This window comes from Dipodomys merriami, unplaced genomic scaffold (assembly GCF_024711535.1).
Source record: "Dipodomys merriami isolate MVZ:Mamm:240054 unplaced genomic scaffold, mDipMer1.0.p SCAF_151, whole genome shotgun sequence".
NCBI classification, from domain to species: domain Eukaryota; kingdom Metazoa; phylum Chordata; class Mammalia; order Rodentia; family Heteromyidae; genus Dipodomys; species Dipodomys merriami.
Window position 1 is genome coordinate 2,785,805 of NW_027202838.1, and position 22,451 is coordinate 2,808,255.

At 37.7% G+C, this 22,451-nt stretch overlaps 1 protein-coding gene across 9 annotated transcripts in view; it reads right to left on the reverse strand.

The window, feature by feature from the left end:
* The window catches only part of LOC138827198 (rap guanine nucleotide exchange factor 6), a 149,751-nt gene that overhangs the window by 61,780 nt on the left and 65,520 nt on the right, over nucleotides 1–22,451 (reverse strand). For 8 of the 9 annotated variants that reach the window (XM_070022696.1, XM_070022700.1, XM_070022695.1 and 5 more), the window contains 5 exons: nucleotides 16,209–16,340; nucleotides 8,157–8,334; nucleotides 5,401–5,537; nucleotides 3,214–3,372; nucleotides 2,482–2,634 (listed from right to left, as the gene is read on the reverse strand). In XM_070022696.1, the coding sequence (XP_069878797.1) occupies nucleotides 2,482–2,634; nucleotides 3,214–3,372; nucleotides 5,401–5,537; nucleotides 8,157–8,334; nucleotides 16,209–16,340 (759 nt within the window). The remainder of the gene's footprint in view (nucleotides 1–2,481; nucleotides 2,635–3,213; nucleotides 3,373–5,400; nucleotides 5,538–8,156; nucleotides 8,335–16,208; nucleotides 16,341–22,451) is intronic. The other variant, XM_070022697.1, reaches the window with a different exon arrangement.

Sequence of the window (22,451 nt, forward strand, 5' to 3'; positions counted from 1 at the left end):
ATCTTGTTTTATAAATGCTGTTATCATCCACTTTGGAAATATGAGCTCTACGGAGAAATGGATATAGAAAATATTTATAATGAGGCGTATTATTTGACAGGTACGAAAGAAGTGCTCAAAGAATACAGGAGTCAGCTTAAAGAAGGGTTCATTGGTCACAATGATACAGATTATGAGACTAACATATGAATCTATACAAGAGAAAGCCTGTTTTTATAATAAACAGAAGAAATTATGGAAATAGGGTAGTAATAGTTTAGGCAGGAGTAGTCAATGGCTATACGAACTAGTAGGTAGAGGTTTGCACACAGTTGTTGCTGCCCATAAACCTATAGTCATGGATAAAATATTGGTAATATCTCAGAACATTTCTCTCCTAGGTAGTTATCAATTACAAAAGGTCAAATGATGACTTCACAGTGAAGAAACTTAGATAACACTGACTGTATAGGAAGGTTAATTTCACCAGTGGTGGTAAAGATCAACAATTTGTATACCCCAGTGCCGAGAACACATCATTCTTTCTCTAGAATTCCTTTCAGGAAAGCATGACTTGAGTTTGGCCATGATGAAACTGATAGGTCTAGGTAAAGCCACCACCTACTACAGGATATAAGCTCTGTGCTCTTCAAGCCTGCTGAGGAAACATGTAACAGAAAAACTAAGCAACTCAAGTACATCAATGTGACATCATAACTAAATAAACTATAGTCCTGGATGGAACCAGAAATAAAAGAATGGCACTGATGAGATCACTGGTGGAAATCTAACTGGGTCTCTGGGCAATGTTACAATAGTGTTTACTAACTTGAAAGACTATTATGCATACGCAGGAGGTGTTCTTGCTTTAGGAATATGTCGACATGACAAGGCAGCCCATTTACAGTCTGTTCTCAAATGGCTTAAAACAACCATTTGAGCAAATATAATGAAATATTGTAAAGTAGGAGAATCTGACCCAGAGAACTCTCTCTGTACTGGTCTTAAAACTTTTCTCTAAAAAAATAGGAGTTTCCTCCAAAAGAGAAAATGAGTGTAAGGTGCAATTTACTGAGCTGGTGGCTTATATTTTCAATCCTAGGTACTCAAAGGCTGAGATCTAAGGATCAAGGTTTGAAGCCAGAAAAAGGCAAAAGTGGAGGTGTGGCTGACCACCAGCTGTTAGCAAAAAAACAAGAACAAGAGGCTTTGAGTTCAAGCCTCAGTACTGCATATGCTCACAAAAATAAAATAAAAAATACAATTTTAAATAAAAATAACTGTTACTTAAAAATAAAAATGTAGCCAGGCACTGGTGGCTCACATCTGTAATCCTAGTTACTCAGGAGGCTGAGATCTGAAGATCACAGTTCAAAGCCAAACCAGGCAGGAAAGTCTGTGAGATTCTTATTTCCAATAAACCACCAGAGAAGCAGAAGTGCTGCTGTGGCTCAAGTGGTAGAGTGCTTGCCTTGAGCTGAAAAGCGCAGGGACAGTGCCCAACCCCAGAGTTCAAGCCCCACAACTTAAAAAAAAAAAAGTATATTTATTTTCCTATGGTAGTACATCTTTTCTACAAAGCTTAACACATAAACGTTTATGGAAAGAGATCTGAGGAACTCCCAAGGAAGAAAAGCTATGACATGAGATTTATATCATCTCTCCAGTTTCCCTTATACTGTTTGCAATGAATAATGACACATTTAAAAAGAGAAAGTTATGTATTAATTTCTTCCCTTCTGACTATAATTGCTCTATTTTGCATTCACATGCTTTCAAAGAGACAAGGGGAGAAAGAAGGAATAGAGACTGGGACTCAGAGGAAGGAAATAGTATGGGGATTAATGTTCAGACCTATAATTATGCTGAAGTTTTAAATCTACCTCATTTAGCCCTAACATTACTGCCTGTTTATTTCCATTTTCAATTAAGAAAATTAAGATCAAAGTGTTAGTCAACACCTACTTCAATGGTATAAGGATTTAGCAACAATTAGCATTTTCATCTCAGTCTCTTTTCATCTCAGTCTCCTTACGTCTATGTCTCTGTAGCTAGTCTTTGAATTTTTTCCCCCAAATATGGCTATTTTTTGTTGGAATCAACTAGCTATCAATGGATAAACATATACTTGAGAAGAAAAATGCTAATCAATATATTCTAAAGTAATACCTATCTATAAGGATATTAAATGGCAAAAACATATCTTTCATAGTAAAGATGAGAGAAAAGCTTAGAGAAAAGCAAAAGAGCCAAGATATTTATTTAAATTACAGTATGCTATTATTACATTATTTAAAAGTGGTTCAAAGTCTTTAAAAAATAGTGTATAGTAATTGTACAAGGGGGTTATAAATACCATATTTAATACACATATGAATCACAGTTTGATCAGATTAACCTTCTATTACTTACTCTCCTCCCCCACTTTAAAAAAGCTTTTCTAAAGCAACATGAAAACTCTTAAGTTTATGAATGTCTAGAAAAATAAGTAAAAACACCCACCTTGATTACAATGTGTCCTTTCCTGGTCCCACTTCTGTCTAGCTCACGGTGTTCATGCACCATAACAATTTCTCCCTCTTCTTCAACTTTATGGGTGTTTTTCTCCACATGATTTAAAATTCTCCAATAATCCTGCTGAGCTATGCAGACAAACTGTCCAAGAACAATATGGGGACAATTAAGGAATCTATAGTACAAAAATATATCACTGCGCACCAAGGCAGAGCACAAAGGCAAGAAACCAAGTGGCATCAGTTCTTTTTCTTTCAATTCTTTCAATCTTTAGCACAAAACTCAAGGTAAAACAATTCATACACAAAGAGTCATAAGAAGTCAAATCCATCTGAATTCTGCTCTTTTAAAAAGAGAAGTGAACATCTACTTCTCTCAAAATAGACACTATGCATACAAAACACGAAGCAGGACTAAGTCAGAAAAAACTCCGAAGTTCCTACTTCTTTCCTTTTTCAAAACTAAAAAGATTCTGAGCTTGCTAATGTCCGAATTCCAAAATTAAAACAGCATTTATTTGATACAGTCTGTCTCTTAAAACTTCAGTTTGTTTAATTCCACAAAAGCTTGAAGCAGACATAAAATCTAGTTTACTTTATTAATTATAATTTATTGAAACTCCTAATTCCCAAATATTTTCCTGTTTCAAAGTAAAAAGTTTCTGCCATTTTTAAATCTAAAAAAAAAAAAAAATACTATCTGACCAAAAAAGAAGCTTACCTGACAGTCATCTACTTTAGTCCTGACAATTCCATGCATGTACTGCTTATCCAGAGTGGGAGTAATTCCAAAACTATTTCCCATAAAGAGATTTTCAACTTTTCCATCTGGATGACTGATTTCTACAGTGCCGTTTAAAATAACATACCATGAATCCAGCTATAGGGAAAAATGAAAGTTTTAATAATCTTTTTTACATGTTAACTTTGAGCCAGAGTCTAGCAAAAAGCACAATGTGCATGATTTAAAAATAAGATATATTTATAGTATTAATTTGCCACTAACATTGTATTCCATATTTCTGTAAACCATTATAGTTTATTTTTAGTCATCAAAGGAAATCAAGGACTTTCATTACTGATCAAGGTCTCTGAGGAAAAATAGTATAATTTTTTGGCTATATAATAATTTTGTTATGCTGGGCTCTGCTGGTTCACACTCATAAATCCTAGATACTAAGGAAGCTGAGATCTGAGGATTGTAGCCTAGGCAGAAAAATCCATGAGACTCATCTCCAAAAGCTGGAAGTAGAGCTGTGGCTCAAGTGATAAGAGTGCTAGCCTTGAGCAAAAAAAGCAGCTCAGAGACAGCACCCAGGCCCTGAGTTCAAGCACCAGAACCGGTGGCAGGCAGGCAGGCAGGCAGGCAGGCAGGCAGGCAGGCAGGCAGGCAGGCAAGCAAGCAAGCAATAAATAAATAAATGTTAGGTTTTTTTGGTTACATTTTGGTAGGCCCAGTGATGTTTTGACATAACTAAGTTTTTTTGTTTTTGGTCAGTCGTGAGACTTGAACTCAGCCTGGGTGCTGTCCCTCAGCTCTTTAGCTCAAGGCTAGCGCTCTACCACTTGAGCCACAGCACCACTTCCAGTTTTTCTGGTGGTTTATTCGACACAAGAATCTCACAGACTTTCTTGCCCCGGCTGGCTTTGAACCACAATCCTCATACCTCAGCTTCCTGAGTAGCTAGGATTATAGGCGTGAGCCACTGGCACCGGGCTCTAAGTAAGTTTTATATTAGGTCCTCAGAATAGAAATTTGTAACTAGAACAAAAGGTTAGAGAATGAATACTTTGGTGCCACATTAAGGATTTCTACATGACTCCAGAAATGCCATACCAGTTTATATTCCTATTAGTAGTAAATGACAGTGTTCACTAACATCTCTGCATTAATCCTTACTAATTTTATAATAAAAATAGCCACCACTACCTAGTAGCCTAATACTTTCAACCCCATGAAGGTCTTTCTCCATCTATAAGCCACCATCTGAGCAGTTTTAAACACAATTGCCAGAAAAATGCTTCAACGTAAGCATTTTACTAGGAGGCACTGGCAACAATATTCTTCATTTGTTCCTTTAAAAAAGAATTTCTATCATATAAAATGAGAAAAAGGATGGGAACCAACTACTAAACATTCTTTAGGGGGAGCAGGTCCTGTTGCTTGACCTCTGGGCTTGGGGACTGTCCCTGAGTTCCTTTATGCTCAAGGCTAGCGCTCTACCACTTGAGCCATAGTGCCACTTCTGGCTTTTTCTGTGATTAATTGGAGATAAAAGTCTCTCAGACTGGCTGGGAAGGTAGCTCAGTGGTAGAGTGCTTGCCCTGCATGCATGAGGCCCTGTGTTCAATTCCTCAGCACCACATATACAGAAAAAGCCAGAAGTGGTGCTGTGGCTCATGTGGTAGAGCGCTAGCCTTGAGCTGAAGAGCTCAGGGACAGTGCCCAGCCGAGTTCAGGCCCCACACCAAAAAAAAAAAAAAAAAAAAAAAAAAAAAAAAAAAAAAAAAATCTCACAGACTTTTCTGCCTGGGCTGTCTTTGAATTGCAATCTTCAGATCTCAGCCTTCTGAGTAGCTAGGATTACAGGTGTGACCACCAGTGCCTGGCCTCCTAAACATTTTAAACACCAACAATATAAATGCAAATAGAATGATAATTAAGCACTGTTTTAAAAAAATCTTATAACTTAATTTGAGAAACAAAAAGTTTGTTTAGCGTGCTCCATAAAGTACACTGCTAGGAAATACATTATAACTACCTCAAACTTGGTATGTACTTGAAATAGTTTAAAACACAAAAGCTCAGGATTTATACAAGTTTATGGAAATTAATTCTCCTAAAAGTAAAATTAGTAAACAGCTGATATTGATCACAATAACCTATGATGTTTATTTGCTAACTTACCTCTTGCCCATCTTCAAGAATAACAGCTCCAGCCTGCTCCACCACTTCGAAGATCATCACTGAGCATAGCTCTCTCCTCACAGACATGGTCATGTTTGCAAAAGCAGGGAGCTGGTGCATAAACTCAAGCAATTGCTCTATGGAAAAGTAGAAATTCTAGAATGAAGACCACCAAAGAGAATACCTCATACATACAACAAAATTCACAATACCGAGTTTTCTAATCAACTTATGAATTTATGTTGCTAAAGAAACCGAGACACTGGGGCTGGGAAGTTGGCTCAGTGGTAGAGTGCTTGCCTTGCATGCCTGAGGCCCTGGGTTCAATTCCTCAGCACCACATAAGCAAAAAGAAAAAAGCCAGAAGTGGGGAGGTAGAGCGCTAGCCTTGAGCTGAAGAGCTAAGGGACAGCGCCCAGGCCCAGAGTTCAGGCCCCACAACCGGACCCCCCACACACACCCCCTCCACAAAAAAAAGAAACCGAGACACAATTACTATTAAGTAAACAGAAATCAGTTTTTAACACACACACACACACACACACACACACACACACACACACACACACACACACACACACACACACACACACACACACACACACACACACACACACACACACACACACACACACACACACACACACACACACACACACACACACACACACACACACACGAAAACAGAATTTACAACCCTTGGAGAAAATCAGCAAACTACATGGGTTCAGATAATGCTGGAGAGTTTAATTTGTAAGCTTCAGATACCACTGTGGGGTGGTTTAGGGAAGCTCTTTACTAGATTAATGAAAGGGTCCTTTTTATTTGTATTTCTTTTTGTGCTGGTTCTGGGGCTTGCTCTGGGCCAGGGTGCTATCCCTGATCTTTTGTGCTCAAGACTGATCCTCTACAACTTGAGCTACAACTCCATTTCCAGTTTTTTTTTGGTGGTTAAATGGAGATAAGAGTCTCCCAAACAGCCTCCTGAGTAACCAGGATCACTGATATCACTTAATGAGTTTATAGTTTTTTTTTCTTTTTTTCAACAGTATTAATAAATGCCAAGTAATTAAATTAGGGACTAACAAATGTGAATCTGAGCTCAAGATCTATCAAAGCAACTTCATAACAGCATTTAATATTTATTACTTAAGGAACATGAATTCCTTAATCCATTCAATGGTATATGATAATGATGCTATATACCACAACTTTTATAAAAACTGTGAAAATAGCTAGTATATAATTTATCATGTAAACTGCTCTTCTCTGCTGGAAGGAGTGAGGCAGGCCTAAAATTCCAGGATCTGAGGCAAGAGAACCACAAGTTCCAGGCCAGACTGGGCTATACAGACATTGTCTCAGAAAATAAATCAGATGGGAGGGAGAAAAAAGTATCTTTAGCATTCAATTTTCCAATCAAAGTATAGTAACTAGTTCTGTAATACATTACACAAGACTGTAACAACATTTTTTTTTTGGGGGGGGGGGGTCGTCGTGGGGCCTGAACTCTGGGCCTGGGCGCTGTCCCTCAGCTCTTCAGCTCAAGGCTAGAGCTCTACCACTTGAGCTACAGCGCCACTTCCGGCTTTTTTCTTTTTGCTTATGTGGTGCTGAGGAATTGAACCCAGGGCCTCATGCATGCAAGGCAAGGGCTCTACCACTGAGCCACCTTCCCAGCCCCTGTAACAACATTTTAGATAGATACCTATCTTTCAGATTAGAAACCTACAAATGTTGTTTGGAAAAATCTTCAAAATCATACACACTGAACATAGTTTGCTATGTTTTAAAAAGTACCTTGCGGACCTGGGCACCAGTGGCTTGCCCTGTAATTCTAGTTACTGAGGAGGCTAAGACATGAAGAATCATGGTTTGAAGCCAACCTATGCAGAAAAGTCCATGAGACTCCAGTTCCAATTAACCAACAAAATGATATACAGGAAGTATGGCTCAAGTGGTAAAGGGTCAACTGTGAGCAAAAAGCTGAGCAAGAACATAGGCTCTGAGTTCAAGCCTCAGTACCAATGCATAACAACAACAATAATAAAGTATCTTATGGCATAAAGAAGAAAATCAGTTCGATGCAATCAAAGTTTAGGTTTTAGGGATTGATCAAGATGCATTGTCCTCATAATTTGACTTGTGGAATTCAAACTGCTTTATACAACTACTTAATTTAGAAAATAAAAAAAAATGTTTTATCAACTGGCAGATAGCCTTTATGGCAGTTCTCAATATCCCACACTTCTGGTATTTACATTCTTATACAGTCCTCTTCCTAATAGTGTATCAGTTGCTTGGTGTGATGATTCTGGCAGAAATGAAGATAAGTCATTTATAAAGCCAAATCATAAAAGACATGTAGCCTCAGCCCTATTATCTCTTGAATCAATTGGTTTGTGGGGGAGGGGATTCTATTGCCCCATGCTTTAAGTAGTAAGCAGGCTATGGTTAAGACCCAACTGACAAAGAACTGAGGTTCTTTACTGAGCCTCAGAGTTGCTTTCTTGGACATAGATACTCAACTTGATCCAGTTAAGACTCAGATGACTACAGCCCCTGTGGGCATTCTGACTTAGGATACTGAGCCAGAATTACCCAACTAAGATGCACTTTAACTCCTGACCCACAAAAACCATGAAATAATAAATACATGCTAGTTCATGTCATTGAATTTTTTTTTGTATAATTAGTTAAGCTGCAATAGGTAACTAGTTTTTGCAGATTCTTAAGTAAACTAGCATGTATCTTACCAATGTCATCATCAGTTTTATCTGCAGGTTCCTTCTCAAGACATTCTCGAACAAGATCTCGCCCCTGCAATGGATCTGTCTGGTCAATCTCTTCCTCCTCCTCTTCTTCATCCTCAGAATCAACAGGTCCCTCTGGAAGACGTGTTAAATCTACGTCTCCTACCTCACTCTCTGTAGCCTACAGAAAGAAATCTCAATCATTTATTATGTTACAGTCTGGAATTAACAAAAATGACCCTGCTTACTAAGTATCGTAGAGATTAGGTGACAATGTATGCTTCACGATGAAAATAATAAACTACATTGGGCACTGGTGGCTCATACTTGTAATTCTAGTTACTCAGAAGGCTGAGGTCAGAAGATCATGGTTCTAAGTCAGATGAGACAGAAAACTACGTGAGACTTGTATCTACAATTAACTAGTAAAAAAGCGAGCAGTTTTTTTTTTTTTTTTTGGTCGGTCATGGGGCTTGAACTCTGGGCTTGGGCGCTGTCCCTGAGCTCTTCAGCTCAAGATGAGTGCTCAACTGCTTGAGCCACAGTGCCACTTCCGGTTTATTGGAGATAAGAGTCTCACGGACTTTCCTGCCTGAGCTGGTTTTGAACTGTGATCCTCAGATCTCAACCTCCTGAGTAACTAGGATTACAGGCATCAGCCACCAGCGCCCGCTGAACAGCAGTCTTGAGTGAAAAAGCCAAGTGAAAGCTCAAGGATCTGAGTTAAAGTCCTACCATCAGAATAACAACAACAAAAATGTTTACTTATATAAGGTCTCTCTCTGTCCCAAATACAGGCTTATCTTTCCTTAGTGTGATATCTAGGTGATAAATCTGAGCCAATAAATATAAAATTTCCGGGAGATTCAAGTATTATTAAATATGTTAATAAATTTCCCAACAAAGCTGGGAACAAAGTTGTACTTTCTCAAAACTACAAACCACTCTAAAACATGAAGTATAAGAAAGATAAGGCATAATAGCTGGAAATGGAGCTGTGGCCCTAGCAGAGTGCCATCCTTCAACAACAACAAAAAATCTAAGTGACAGCATTCAGGTCTTGAACTCAAGTATGTGAGTTTGTGGCGTGGCAAACACACAAAAATGATAAATAAAGTTTGAGAATAGGCTACCCTGTAAAGAATTAAATTAAGAATGAAAGTTTGGAAATATTTATATACTAAAGCAGATATATACTAAAACAGACCTATCACAGAGGTCTAGGATATTGATCAATATCCAGTTTGGTGAATGGCAATTTCTTTGTACAATTAAAGGTAATAAAAAATAAAGCAAATCATCACCACTATGAAACAAAACAAAACCTTCACTTCCCATCCCTTATAATTGGATCCAACCATATACTAAGTAATTTTAAAATGAACTTATACTTAACAACTACAAAGTTGGAAATATATTAGTGTTAGATATCTTTAAAAGAGCTAGCAAATGTGTTAAAATTATGTTGAAATTTAATTCACAGAAAATAATGATGTCTTTTAGAATTTTTTTTTTTGTCAGTCATGGGGCTTGAACTCAGGGCCTTGCTGCTGTCTGGCTAGCACTCTACTAACTTGAGCACCACTTCTGGTTTTTATGGTGGTTAACTGGAGATAAGAGACTCACAGATTTTCCTGCCTAGACTGGCTTCAAAGCTTGATCCTCAGATCTCAGCCTCCTAAGTAGTTAGGATTATAGGCGTGAGCCACCATCATCCAGTGAAAACAAAATTCTTAAAGTAGCTTATTAGATAGTATTTCTAATTATTACTCATAAATGAAAAGAAATGAGTATTAAAAGCAGTTACAGAAAAAAAAAAACTGAGTTAACACACAGGAATTCCAAGACACTCAAAGTATCAATGAGGGCTGTAGAAGCTTCTTCCAAATATTTTGTCTCATCTCCTGATTTTAACATTTACTATTTTGTCTGTCCAGAAGAGGCTCTATTTTCTTTTGGGGAATGTGTTCCTCTCATCTGCAACCCAGAGATTCCAGTGGGAAACAGAACCCTGTTACCTAGTAAGGTAACCTAAGGAAGAAAGGGATGGTTCCTCTGAGTGGAGCTAAACTAGAACATCCTTTCCTTTTTGGCCACAGACTTGGAAGACAATCAATCAGAGTAGGGAAGAGAATCTATAGCAGTATAGAAATGCCTATTGGTGGTTGGAGAAAATAGAACAAACAGCAAGAGAAGCAATGAGGAAAAGAGATAGACATAGTAACAAAGCAATACAAAGCATGCAGGAACAAAAACAAAAGGCATAGGATATGTAGCAAAAGGCATCTCTGACAGAGTATCACAGAAAGAGCAGGAGGAAAACCACGAAAGCCACAGGGAGCCAAAGGACCGGAAAGAGACAGACAGGCAGATTCTCTGCAGCCAGAGCTGCTTCTGCTTTCTCTGAGAGTCAATAAATTATCCCTTTGGCTTTTGTTAATTCAAGTTAGGGCTGTGATAGCAGAGCTGTTTTGCTTTATAGGACTATGATTTGTGCTTTCTTTAGATTTCTCCATAGCTTTAAGTAGTAGCTGGTTAACAATCAAGACTAAATACCCAAGTTGAGAGCTTTAAAATTAGACAAGATGACTTTCATCAGTCTACTGTAGTCTGGATGTCTATTTTACCTTACTTTTTTTTGTTGTTGTTTGTTTCCTCCCTCCTCCCAAGGTGCTGTAGATTAACAACCAGGATCAGGCACATGCTAGGCTACCAGTCTTCCCTGAAATACATGCCCAGGCCCCCTAAAGTTCTTATACTAGAATCTTAGTCCCCAAGGTATTTAGGAGGTGAGGCCTGTAGGAGGACCTCAAGTCATGAAGAAAGTAATTAGGTCATGAGAACACTTACGAAGAGGGCCATTAATACCAGTAAATGAGGCCACAGGGAGCTTATTCTACCACAAAAGCACAGGTGAACGGAACTATCAGTGGTATAGATAGAAAGTCTACTAACACCTTGATTTTGGATGTCACTGTTTTCAAAACTGTGAAAAATAAATTTCTACTTTTTAAAAGCTATACAGTGTGACAATAGCCTAAATTAGGGTCATACAGAAAGGCAATTCTATATTATGACTAGCTGGTATGCTCTTATAAAGAAAAAAAGGAATAAACTTCAGAAAGAAAGTATAAAGTATGAGTAAACTAAGCTGGATGCTGGTGGCCCACGCCTGTAATCCTAGCTACTAAGGTGGCTGAGATCTGAGGATTGCAGTTCAAAGCCAGCCCGGGCAGGCAAGTCCTTGAGACTCTTATCTCCAAAAACCACCGGAAAACCAGAAGATTGCTGTGGCTCAAGCAGTACAGTGCTTGCCTTGAGCTGAAGAGCGCAGGGACAGTACCCAAGCCTAGAGTTCAAGCCTCACGACTTTAAAAAAAAAAAAAAGTAAACTTGAATTAAGGACAATACAAACAAACCAAACTCAAGTTGAGAGGGGAGAAAAAAGCCAAAAAAGGCTCTAGAGTTTCAACTCAGACCTCACACTTGCTAGACAGGTACTCTACGAGTGCTATTTTTTCAGTGCTATTTTTTTTTTTTTTTTAAGATCAAGGGTCTTTCTTCCTTCCTAGGTACATGCCTGGACCATGAGCTATTTTTGACTTCCTTAGCCAAGCCTGGATGAAAGGCATGCAACATCACACCCAACTTCTTTTCACCGGGATGAAGTCTCAGACTGTTCTGCCCCAGCAGAGCTGCAATCTTCCAGATCTCAGTCTCCATACAGCTAGAATGACAGGCAAATACTACTACCAACAACTGAGAAGAAGTATCAAAGACTTTTTCTTCTTGGACTATTCTTGAATCCAAATCCTCCTGACCTCAGCCTCCCCACAGCTAGGACTAGTGCCCAGCCTCCAAAAGGTATTAACAGAAATCTTAGGGCCTCATGTGAAAATAGCAAGAGTAGTACAAAAAATGTGAGTTAAAATATACTCCATATTTTGTGCTCATTCACAGCCCATATACTACATTTAGAATGATACAGATACTATCAGGGCTCCAAGTTAAGCATATTGGTGAAGTGTTCCATATTTTAATAAAAATATTACACTCCATATTCATTAAGATAGAGTATGCAGCAAGTTGAGTCCTGGTCTTCCAACTGCTTTGTCTTAGAATACAGTAGGCCCTCAGAAAGACCGATAAATAAGGGAGGAGGGGAGCATATTGGTAGATAAGACTAATATTAATCATATTTTTTCACTCCTGTTTTATGGTACCTGTGATCATGTAAATATAATTTAGTGAGGCAATCAGCCTGAGGTGATTTTCTGATGAGCTAGTCTTTTCCCAAATAAACCATCAGAAGATATCTTCTTTCTATGGGCCTCTAGATATAAAAGAAGCAAGAATGAGAGGAACTACAAGCTAGGATTAAGAGTTATATAAACTTTCAAAACTTTGTTTTAAATTTAGGACACGTACAAAACCAGAACCTCACACTTTCAATGTTTCACTGGGCTTGACTCAGCAGAAGATAAAGAGTTATGAGTAAGACACAAACTGATGTTCATAAATTTACTCTGATGATGCCAAATGTCAAGTTTAGAAAAGTCATGAAAAGAGAAGCCCCACAGTGGGAAAGTAGTATGAGCTCCAGAAAAATTGCTGTGGGGTTCCAATGGGGTGGAGGAAGGGCACTCATTTTCTGTTGGAAAAGTACAGAGAGACAAATTAAAGTATCATTAAGGCGAAACCATAGGGAGAAGTACATGACTCCCACAAGCTAGGACAAAGCACATGTGCTAAAAGAAGGGCATGTCCATTTTGTCAGATCCTAGAGTCTAAGTAGGGGAATAGATTACAGATTGTGGTGAGAGGTGAAAGGCTTCAAACTTGCAGTGAAGAGTACAAGTTAGGTAATGGTGATACTAAGTATGTTTAAAGAGTAAAAGATTAAATAAAGCCACAATATTCTTGCAAATTATTTCAAGCGAGAATTTTAAGAAATGGTAATTTAAAAAAAGGTAACAGAGTATGACTAAACCCAAGATAATATTCTTAAAAGAAATGTTAAAGACAGGTAGAAGAACATTTGGTGGGGCAAGGCTAGCTGAGGTGACAATAGGTCATGGCAGTAGAGATGTGGCACCTGAGTTCTGGCATAACTTATAGTCAGGAATCATGCTAGAACACAGGAGTATTAGGAATTCGCTTTTATCCAATATACAAACGAAAAACAAGATGGTAGATGAATGCATGCCTTGGGCTATGTAAGAATGAGTTAATGAAAAGACAAATGCTTCTGTTTAAGAGTCAGTATTTCACAATTTTCCAGCTTAGACAAGACTGAAATAGAAAAAGGAATTTAGGAAGAAGCACTCCTTATTCTCTTGAGTATTCTTGGAAGATGCATAAAATATTCTATCCAAGAACATTCTAACATCTTAATGCACACTTTCAACTACATTTTAAGCTAATCTGATTTAAACATAGTCAAACTGAAAGCATTACTAGCATTTTTTTCTGACTGTGATAAATAATTGAAGTTTCTCTGAGTTCCATTAGAAATTATTTTCTTGGCAGTACTAGGGTTGGGAGAGGGCCTTGCGCGTGCTAGGTAGGTGCTTCAGCACTTGAGCCACATTGCTAGCCCTTTCTGCTTCGGTTATTTTTTGGATAGGGTCTCACAATTTTGCCCTTTTGCCCAGGATAGCCACCGAAGATGATCCTCCTGATCTCTGCCTCCCATGTAGGATGTCAAGTGCACACCACCACTGTCTGGCTTATTTATTGAGATGAAGTCCCTTATTTCCCCGGATCTGCATCCAATGGTGAACCCTGATCTCTACCTTCTGATTAAAGGGGATTACAAGTATGAGGTATACCACGCTTTTGTTTTTAAATTACAAAAACATGAAAACTCAGGTGATGTGTATGTAGAGCTGAACATATAAAATAATCTAAGTAATTTTCTTGCTAAGAGTTACTATTAAGATATCTCTCTTCTAAATCTCCAAATTAAAAATATTTTTACAATTTGAAATTGCTTTGCTTATACTATTAAAGGCTCTTATCTGAACCATCTTCAATAATGAAATACACATCATCAGAAAACTCAAGTAACACTGGATTAGATATCATCAATGTACAGCTGTAACTACAGGGTGCGTTCATAGCTTTAACAGGTGCTCCTCAAGGTAGCTTGAGGGTAAGGAAATACCAAGGATCTAGAACTGATACTTAACTCTTCCCTGCTAGTCCTGAGGATCTGGTTGGAAACAAGCCTTCCACACACAATTTACTCCAGTGATATTACATAACGTATCCATAAATAAGGTAGATCTTAAAAGATGTTTTTGCATTTTGATGTCAGCACTTCCACAATTTTCTCCTTTAATCTCTGGTTTCCTATTTTGGTTCCAAAATTACAGTATTTCTATAGACCTTTTATCTGTTCTTCTAAATTCATTAACTTATCTTACTGGTTAATTAATACATTTTAATGCCTGATCATAAAAAAGCTATATGGATCCTATATTATGATCTTCTGGAAAGTAAAGATAAAAAACCATTGGTAGTTAGAGGGGGTAGATAGGGATCAGAAGAGAATGACTCCAAAGAGACATAGAGTACTTTCTGAGTAATGGAAATGTTCTACATCTGATGTAGGCCATATTAAACACAGTAAATTTTATTATAAATAAATGTTAAAACAAAATTAAGCATTTAGGAGGCAGAACTTAAGATAGCTTGGTGATGTGATGACTGAGGGAAGAGGGCCAATGGTACACTACAGGTGTCTGGTTATTGCATGTAGAATATGCAGTTGAGCTAGAAAAACACGTACCATTCGGCAATGAAAGACCTCCAAACAAAACTAGCAGGCAATCTATAGATACTCATGTAAGTGAGTTGCTTCAGAGACAACTCCTCACTGTTGCAGTTATATACACTCTGTTCTCCAGTTCACAGTAAAGCATATTATAAAATACGTCTTTTAGGGTGGGCTAGAATATATTAACCTCAACAGCCAGACAAAGTAAGTGACCTTACAGCCACTGCCATTTAGAATGCAAAGTTAATTCACTCATAATGCTAAAACAGTGATAATATGGTGTTAATACGGTCATTCATCCTTTATTTTACTAAAAGTGATTATTAATCCAGGTATTGGTGGCTCACGTCTATAATCCTAGCTACTCAGTAGGCAGAAATCCAAAGATCATGGTTTTAAGCCTTTTGGGCAGAAAAGTCCCTGACACTCTCATCTCCAATTAACCATCAAAAAAGGGGGGGAAAAAAAAAGCTGCAAGTGGAGCTATAGCTCAAGTGGTAGAGCATTAGCTTTGAGCAAAAAAACTCAGAAACAGTGTCTAGGTCCTGAGTTCAAGACTTAGGACTGGCATTAAAACATCATCAACAAAGTGATTTGTTGTATATTCATAATCTATGACAAAAATAAACCCTGGGATCCAGGACATAGGGCATTGCAACTAAATTAGACATCACAGAAATTCCTTTATCAGGACCATGAAACAGCTGGAAAGTAATTTTTGGTTTAATTTCAACAGGACTGTGTGAGGATTCTCAGTGTATGGCTGTTTCCAGAGCCCTTTTTCTGTTACAAGCCATCTCAGAAAATCTCATTAGTTTGCAACTGTTTATAAAAATGGGTAAGTTTGTAAGTATACTTCTGAATTTTGTATTTAATTCACATTACAAAACCTTTACAATACAAAAACCACCTTAATTTTTCCTCATGAATTCTACTTTTAGAAGATTTTAACAATTAAAATAAAAATCAGACCTTTTGTAAGTTTAAGCTCAGTTGTTTCAAAAACCATTTTTAAACCAAGAAATCATTCTGTATTAATATAGATGCACCTGGACAAAAGAAACAGAAGAATTCTGTAGTCATATAAATGGACTAAACTGAATTCTCAAAGATAGATCTTCTCTTAAATATTAAACAATGTTTATTGCATACTTTCCCAAAGAACTTATGCTTGAATTTAGCAACCTAGTTAAAAGATAAAGGTAAGGCATAAGCACAGGACATTCGCAAAATTTAAAGAAGCTGCCTGAACAGCATACCACTTAAGGTATTACCTGATAGATATCAGACAAACTGCTGCTCCCAGAGTCACTGGCAATGCTACAACCAGACTGACTAGAGGACACGTGAGTCACTTGTGGGTGAGGGTTGTCTGTAAGGTGCATCTTGGTAAGGTCAGCCGGAAGCTGAAGAAGAAAAATAACCTGTGTTATTCTAAATGTCAAACTGTATCTTTAAAATTGTTCTTGATATAGTGGAAGTTCTGCAGCATATTTTTGTTCTACATACCTTGCTGTGCATAAAGGGTTAGAAATCTGTTCTAACCTAAACTTCTCATTTTTAGAAAAAAAATTCTTGAAATAATTAAGAATCCAATAGCACTCTATAACTATTAGATATTGCTAATGTAGTAAGCCCATGGAATAATTTTTTCTTTTTTTTGTCGGTTGTGGGCCTGAACTCTGGGCCTGGGTACTGTCCCTCAGCTCTTCAGCTCAAGGCTAGCGCTCTACCACTTGAGCCACAGCACCACTTTCAGCTTTTTCTGCTTATGTGGTACTGAGGAATCAAACCTAGGGCCTCATGCATGCAAGGCAAGCACTCTACCACTGAGCCACTTCCCAACCCCCATGGAATAATTTTCTACAGGCTGCCATTACTAATAGTATTTCAGAAGAACCTGGCTTCTCTTTTTTCCAAACAAAAGTATCAGCTGTTTTCGTGATATACAGTAGAAATCTCTTTTCTCTTCTTTTCCCTGTTGTCTTCCCTCTCTTCTCTCCCCATTATAGACAATTATGGCTAAAACCAGATAAAATAGCAATGCCTGGGATTAAAGCACAACACCTGGCAGGAAAAGTAACTGCATTCAAGATTCCAACAATTTTTAGTCATTTTTATTTTACTTTGTAGTCGGCAACTGAGGAATTTATTAGTGATCAAAATGACTTAATGAATGTCTGTGCTATATGTAGAGAGATACAACATATACAAGGAAAGGACTCCACCTCTTCATCCTTAAAATGATTGTACTCATATCACAAATGCAGATTACATATTTCATACCATAAAATAGCCATCCCATAAAATAGGGCTATAGAAGTAAAGAAACCACTGTAAAAAAGAACCCCCTCTTCCACTGAAGAAACCACTGCAGTCCACAGTAATGAATATTTTCATAGGAGATATGGCTTTTTTCTGAATAATTTCTCTTCAACTTTCTATTCTGGATATTAAGAGGCGCCCATTCAATTTTTAAAGTACTGTTTGTCACTGAACAGAATAAATCAAGTATGTTCTAAAAGAAAATATTCAAGGCTGAATTCTACTAACTCAAGAAGTTATATAATTATAGAAAATACACATAAATTACATAGTGCATGTTTACTCTCACATATGGAATATAGATCTAAAATGCAAACATGCATGATACATATGCAGAGCTCTATGCATATACCCACAAATTCTCTAAAGTATGGTAAACTTAGGGGAGGAATCTAAAGGTGTAACTCCAATAAACAATGTATGCACTGTTTAGCCGAATGAAACATGTTCTGGAGGGGAGGGCAAAGAGGAGCACATGAATGGAGGGAGAAAGAGTGAGCAAATACAGTCATTAGAGCCAAAGTACATTACATAAAAAAAATGAAGTACATAATCTGAGGGTAGGGCTGGAAGTAGGGAAAATGAGGGAGAACACTGACTCATTGATCAAGAAGCATTGTACTCATACTTATGAAATTGTAACCTCTTTGTACAAATAATAAAAAATTACAGTGCACTGTCCACAAACAAATGTTCTCTTATCTGACTTACAAAATGGTAACCCCTCTGTACAACACCTAAATAGTAACAATAAAATTGTATTAAAAAATTACACAGTGAATTTCCCCCTTTGATGTTGGGTTAGGTAATCGACATTAAGATAAAGAGAAAACACTACTGAGAGCCACTGGTTGAAGGGACAAATGTTCAATGATAAGCTTCAGTGGAAGGGGGCCCTGGAGAATGAATTACACTCTGAGTGTTACCTAAAAGCAAACTGATACTGATTTTTACAATCACCAAGGTTACACAGGATTACAAGTGTTTCTAGTCAACTGTTGGAAGCCAATATAAATCCTGAGAGAAGGGGTAGGAACAAAGGAGATGCAGTGAAAAATGATGCCTGATGCCAGGCGCTGGTGGCTCACACCTGTAATCCTAGCTTCTCAAGAAGCTGATCTGAGGATCATGGGTCAAAGCCAGCCTGGACAGGAAGATCTGTGAAACTCTTTATCTCCACTCAACTACCAAAAAAGCCAGAAGTGGAGATGTGGCTTAAGTGGTAGAGTGCTAGACAACACCCAGGCCAAGGTCAAGCCCTTGGGCTTAAAAAAGAAAAGAAATCGGAATAATCATACAAAGAGAAGAAAGACTATTTAAAAACATAGAAATGGTCCTAAGGCAGTGGCTCATGTCTATAATCCCAGCTACTTGGGAAGCAGAGACAGGTGGTGATAAAGATGAAAACTGAATGAATGGGTCCAGCTTTCAAGGTGTTCCATGGACAGTGAAGACACATTTATAAGCAAGCAGTACCTGATTTCTACATCATGGGGAAACTTTATAAAAGATTTCAGTTGGATTTCCCTCAGCCTCTCTAAGGGATGGGAATGATGATAGTGACTGCAGTCAACATGGGATGTTCCTTATATATAGCACATGTGTGAATGATAGCAAATATATTTTACATGACTTTTATATAGATTATCTGATTTAATCTGCTGCAGTTTAGATATCCAGAAATACCAAGGTTTATCTGCAAGGGCAAGAAGGATTTGAATTCAAACACTATAGAAGTATACAATTTACTGATGACTGTAGATAAACACAGAAGGAAAAAGATGCACAGAAAAGAGGCTAGAATGTGATTACAAATTCAAGCAAGGCATTCTGCATTTCATTCCCATAGGCTACTATAGTTTTCTGGGAAGTATAACTGCACTTCTCAGATTTTATTGCAGTAATAATGGGCTCCTCTATTTTAAGTGTGTAACCCAGGAGCTAAGTGCCAGTACCTATAATCCTAGGTACCCAGGAGGCTAAGATCTGAGGAGCATGGTTTGAAGCCAGCCCAGGCAGAAGAGTCCATAAGGCTATTATCTATTATCTCCAATTAACCAGCAGATTGTAGCTGAAGTGGCAAAGTACTAGCTTTGAGCAGAAAAGCCAAAGTAAAAGCTTGAGGACCTGAGTTCAAGCCCTAGCATTAACACACATACACCGGGGGAAGGTGGGGGAGGGGGGGAACAATCCATTTCTCCTTGCGTCTCTCCCTCATTGTTTTTTTTTCTTCCATCCCACCTTCCTCCCTTGGTTCTTTATGGTACCAGGGTTTGAAGTCAGGGCTTCACACTCACTCAGCTTTTTCTGTTACTTGAGCCATGCCTCTAGGACTGTTGTTTTGCCTCTTTTATCTTTGCTTTATTTTTATTTTATTTTGGAAATAAGGTCTTATAGGATTTTCTGCCTAGGCCGGCTTCAAACCAAGATCCCTGGACCTTAGCCTACTGAGAAACTAGAATTATAGGTGTGAACCACCAGCAGCTAGCAGGGGGAAGTATGTATTTTTGTGTTCCATTCCACTCCTTTGAGTATGAAATTCAAACTCTGTTATATCCAAATATACGAACATATTTTAATATTGCCCCCCCCCATTTACTACCAAAGGCTTGGGATACTGTTGCCTACTTTGCATACAATATCTGCTCATTACATATTTATAGAATTAATGTTTGCTTTCTGAACATTGTCATTGCTCCTCAAGTTTCCATGGATATCTCAACAGATGAAATTTCAACTCAGGCACATTCTGTATTTCACACAGAGTGACATTTCCTAAACCGTGTACCTACCTTAGAACACTATTCTAGGAGATAAAAATGACTGAAAAATGATTAAAATTTAAATAAGGATTCCATGAATAAGTTAGAAAGCAATGCTATTTGTTATGCCCTCCTCCCACCAGTGCCTTATTAAAAAAAAATATATATATATATATATACATTTTTATGGAAGGTTCAACAAGTCTCACATTAAAGAAATCTGTTCCATACAGTATTCTCTAAATTTATTTTTCTCCAATATTCTTAGTATGCTACCAGTATAGCAAATGTTTTGTGATAATCCCCTATGTCCAACCAAGAAATGCTCACAAGGCAATTATTGCTAAGTCAAACTATGGCTATGAAGAATGCTTCTGACTTAAAAACAGTCTGTACATGTATGCACATACTTCTACTTGAATATGTCTGTATCAGCAGGAATGTAGGCATGTATAGTTTAAGAACATTCAAGGCACTCTAAAATATGAAATAATATGTACCATGAGTCAAAAATAATTTTTGAAACTATTTCTCCAACATCATTTGCCAAAAATCACTAAATTTCAAACTACAGTAAAACTTAATTTTTAAAGAATGGCTACTTGATTCCATATCTTGGCTATAGTAAACAATTCTGTAATGAACATGGCTGTGCTGGTGGCTTTAGTGTGTGGCCTGATTTGTGGTCAACTGGATAGAATGCTCAGGAATGAGACTGCTGGGTCATAGGAAAGCTCTATGCTTAGCCTTTTGGGGAACCTCTATACTGCTGAACAAGTTTACATTCCCACCAACGGTGTAGTAGCTTTTCTTTCAGTCACATCCCTGCCAGCATCTGTTATTGTTAGTTTTCTTGATAATGGCAGGAATCTCAATATTGTTTTGATTTGCATTTCTTTTATGGTCATGTGTCTACTGGTCATTCTTACATGTTCTGAGAAGTCTCTTTTTAAATCATCCCATTTATTTTTATTTATTTATTTTTTTTGGGTCCGGTCGTGGGGCCTGAACTCTGGGCCTGGGCACTGTCCCTCAGCTCTTCAGCTCAAGGCTAGCGCTCTACCACTTGAGCCACAGCGCCACTTCTGGCTTTTTTCTTTTTGCTTATGTGGTGCTGAGGAATCGAACCCAGGGCCTCGAGCATGCAAGGCAAGCACTCTACCATTGAGCCACCTTCCCAGCCCCAGTCATCCCATTTATTAATTGGGTTGTTGTTTTTTGAGGATTTGGGTTTTGGGGGAGGATTAAGTTTTGAGCTCTAAGTATATTTTAGATATGAGGTCCTTGTCTGATGCATAGCTAATAAAGATCTTCTCCCATTCTGTGGGCTTTTTATTGCTAGCAATGCCCTTTGCCATGGAGAAACTTTTCAGTTTGGTGCAATCTCATTTATCCACTCTTTGATTTGTTGTGATTTTGAATCTTAGGAAGTTTCGATCCATGCCAATGAACCCTAATTTTCCCAATCCCTTCCTGTAATATTTTAAAGGTTTCTTGTTTTACATTGAGACCTTTGAGCCACAGTGGACAAGTGGATAAAGGAAATGTGGCATACAAACACAATGGAATTCTATGCTTCCATCAGAAAGAATGGTATTGCCCCATTGGTAAGGAAATGGAAAGGCTTGGGAAAAAAATTATTAAGTGAAGTAAGCCACACCTAAAGAAACATAGGATGCATGGCTTTCCTCATTTGTAGCAGTCAGCATGCATATAAATCTATAAGTAAACCCAATGGACGGTAAAATAAAGAAATTACATTTGGACACGATAAATTAAACAGGACTCTAAACATTTGCACAATGAGACCAAAGAAGGGTATCTTAGGAGAGGATCACAAGAGCTCAATCGCTATGTGTATATGATCTTATAAAATTATGCTTATCAAAATGAAAATGAACTCCAAGAAATAGAAAAAGAGGTTTTTTTACTTTTACTTTCTGTACATTTTTTTCTCCTGTTTTTCCCCTTTTGTCACTGTTTATTTCTGTACCTTTTGTCTTGTATGTTAAGTTTATCTGTTTGGGGGAGGGGAAGGGGAAGCACAAAAATGGTGGGACAAAGGGTGAACTAACTCAGCAGTTTTACTCACTAGACACTATGTTGAAAATGAACTATACAACTTGTGGAGGAGGAGGGGGGTCAGGAGGGAAAAACTGGGAAAAAATAAGGGAAGAGATGACACTTTTAAATGTACTCATTACTTATGTAACTGTAACCCCCTCTGTACATCACTTTTACAAAAAAAAAAAATTTAAGAGTTACTTAATTATAGAAGCAGTTTGCCTATCCAGAAATCATGTTGTTAACCAAAAAGTGAAGATGAGTCTTGGCTATATAACAAAGTCTCCAGTCTGTGTACTCCTTCTACGAAGACATAAAAGCTCTACCATATACTAATTTGTTGTATCTATAAATAAATTTTGGCAT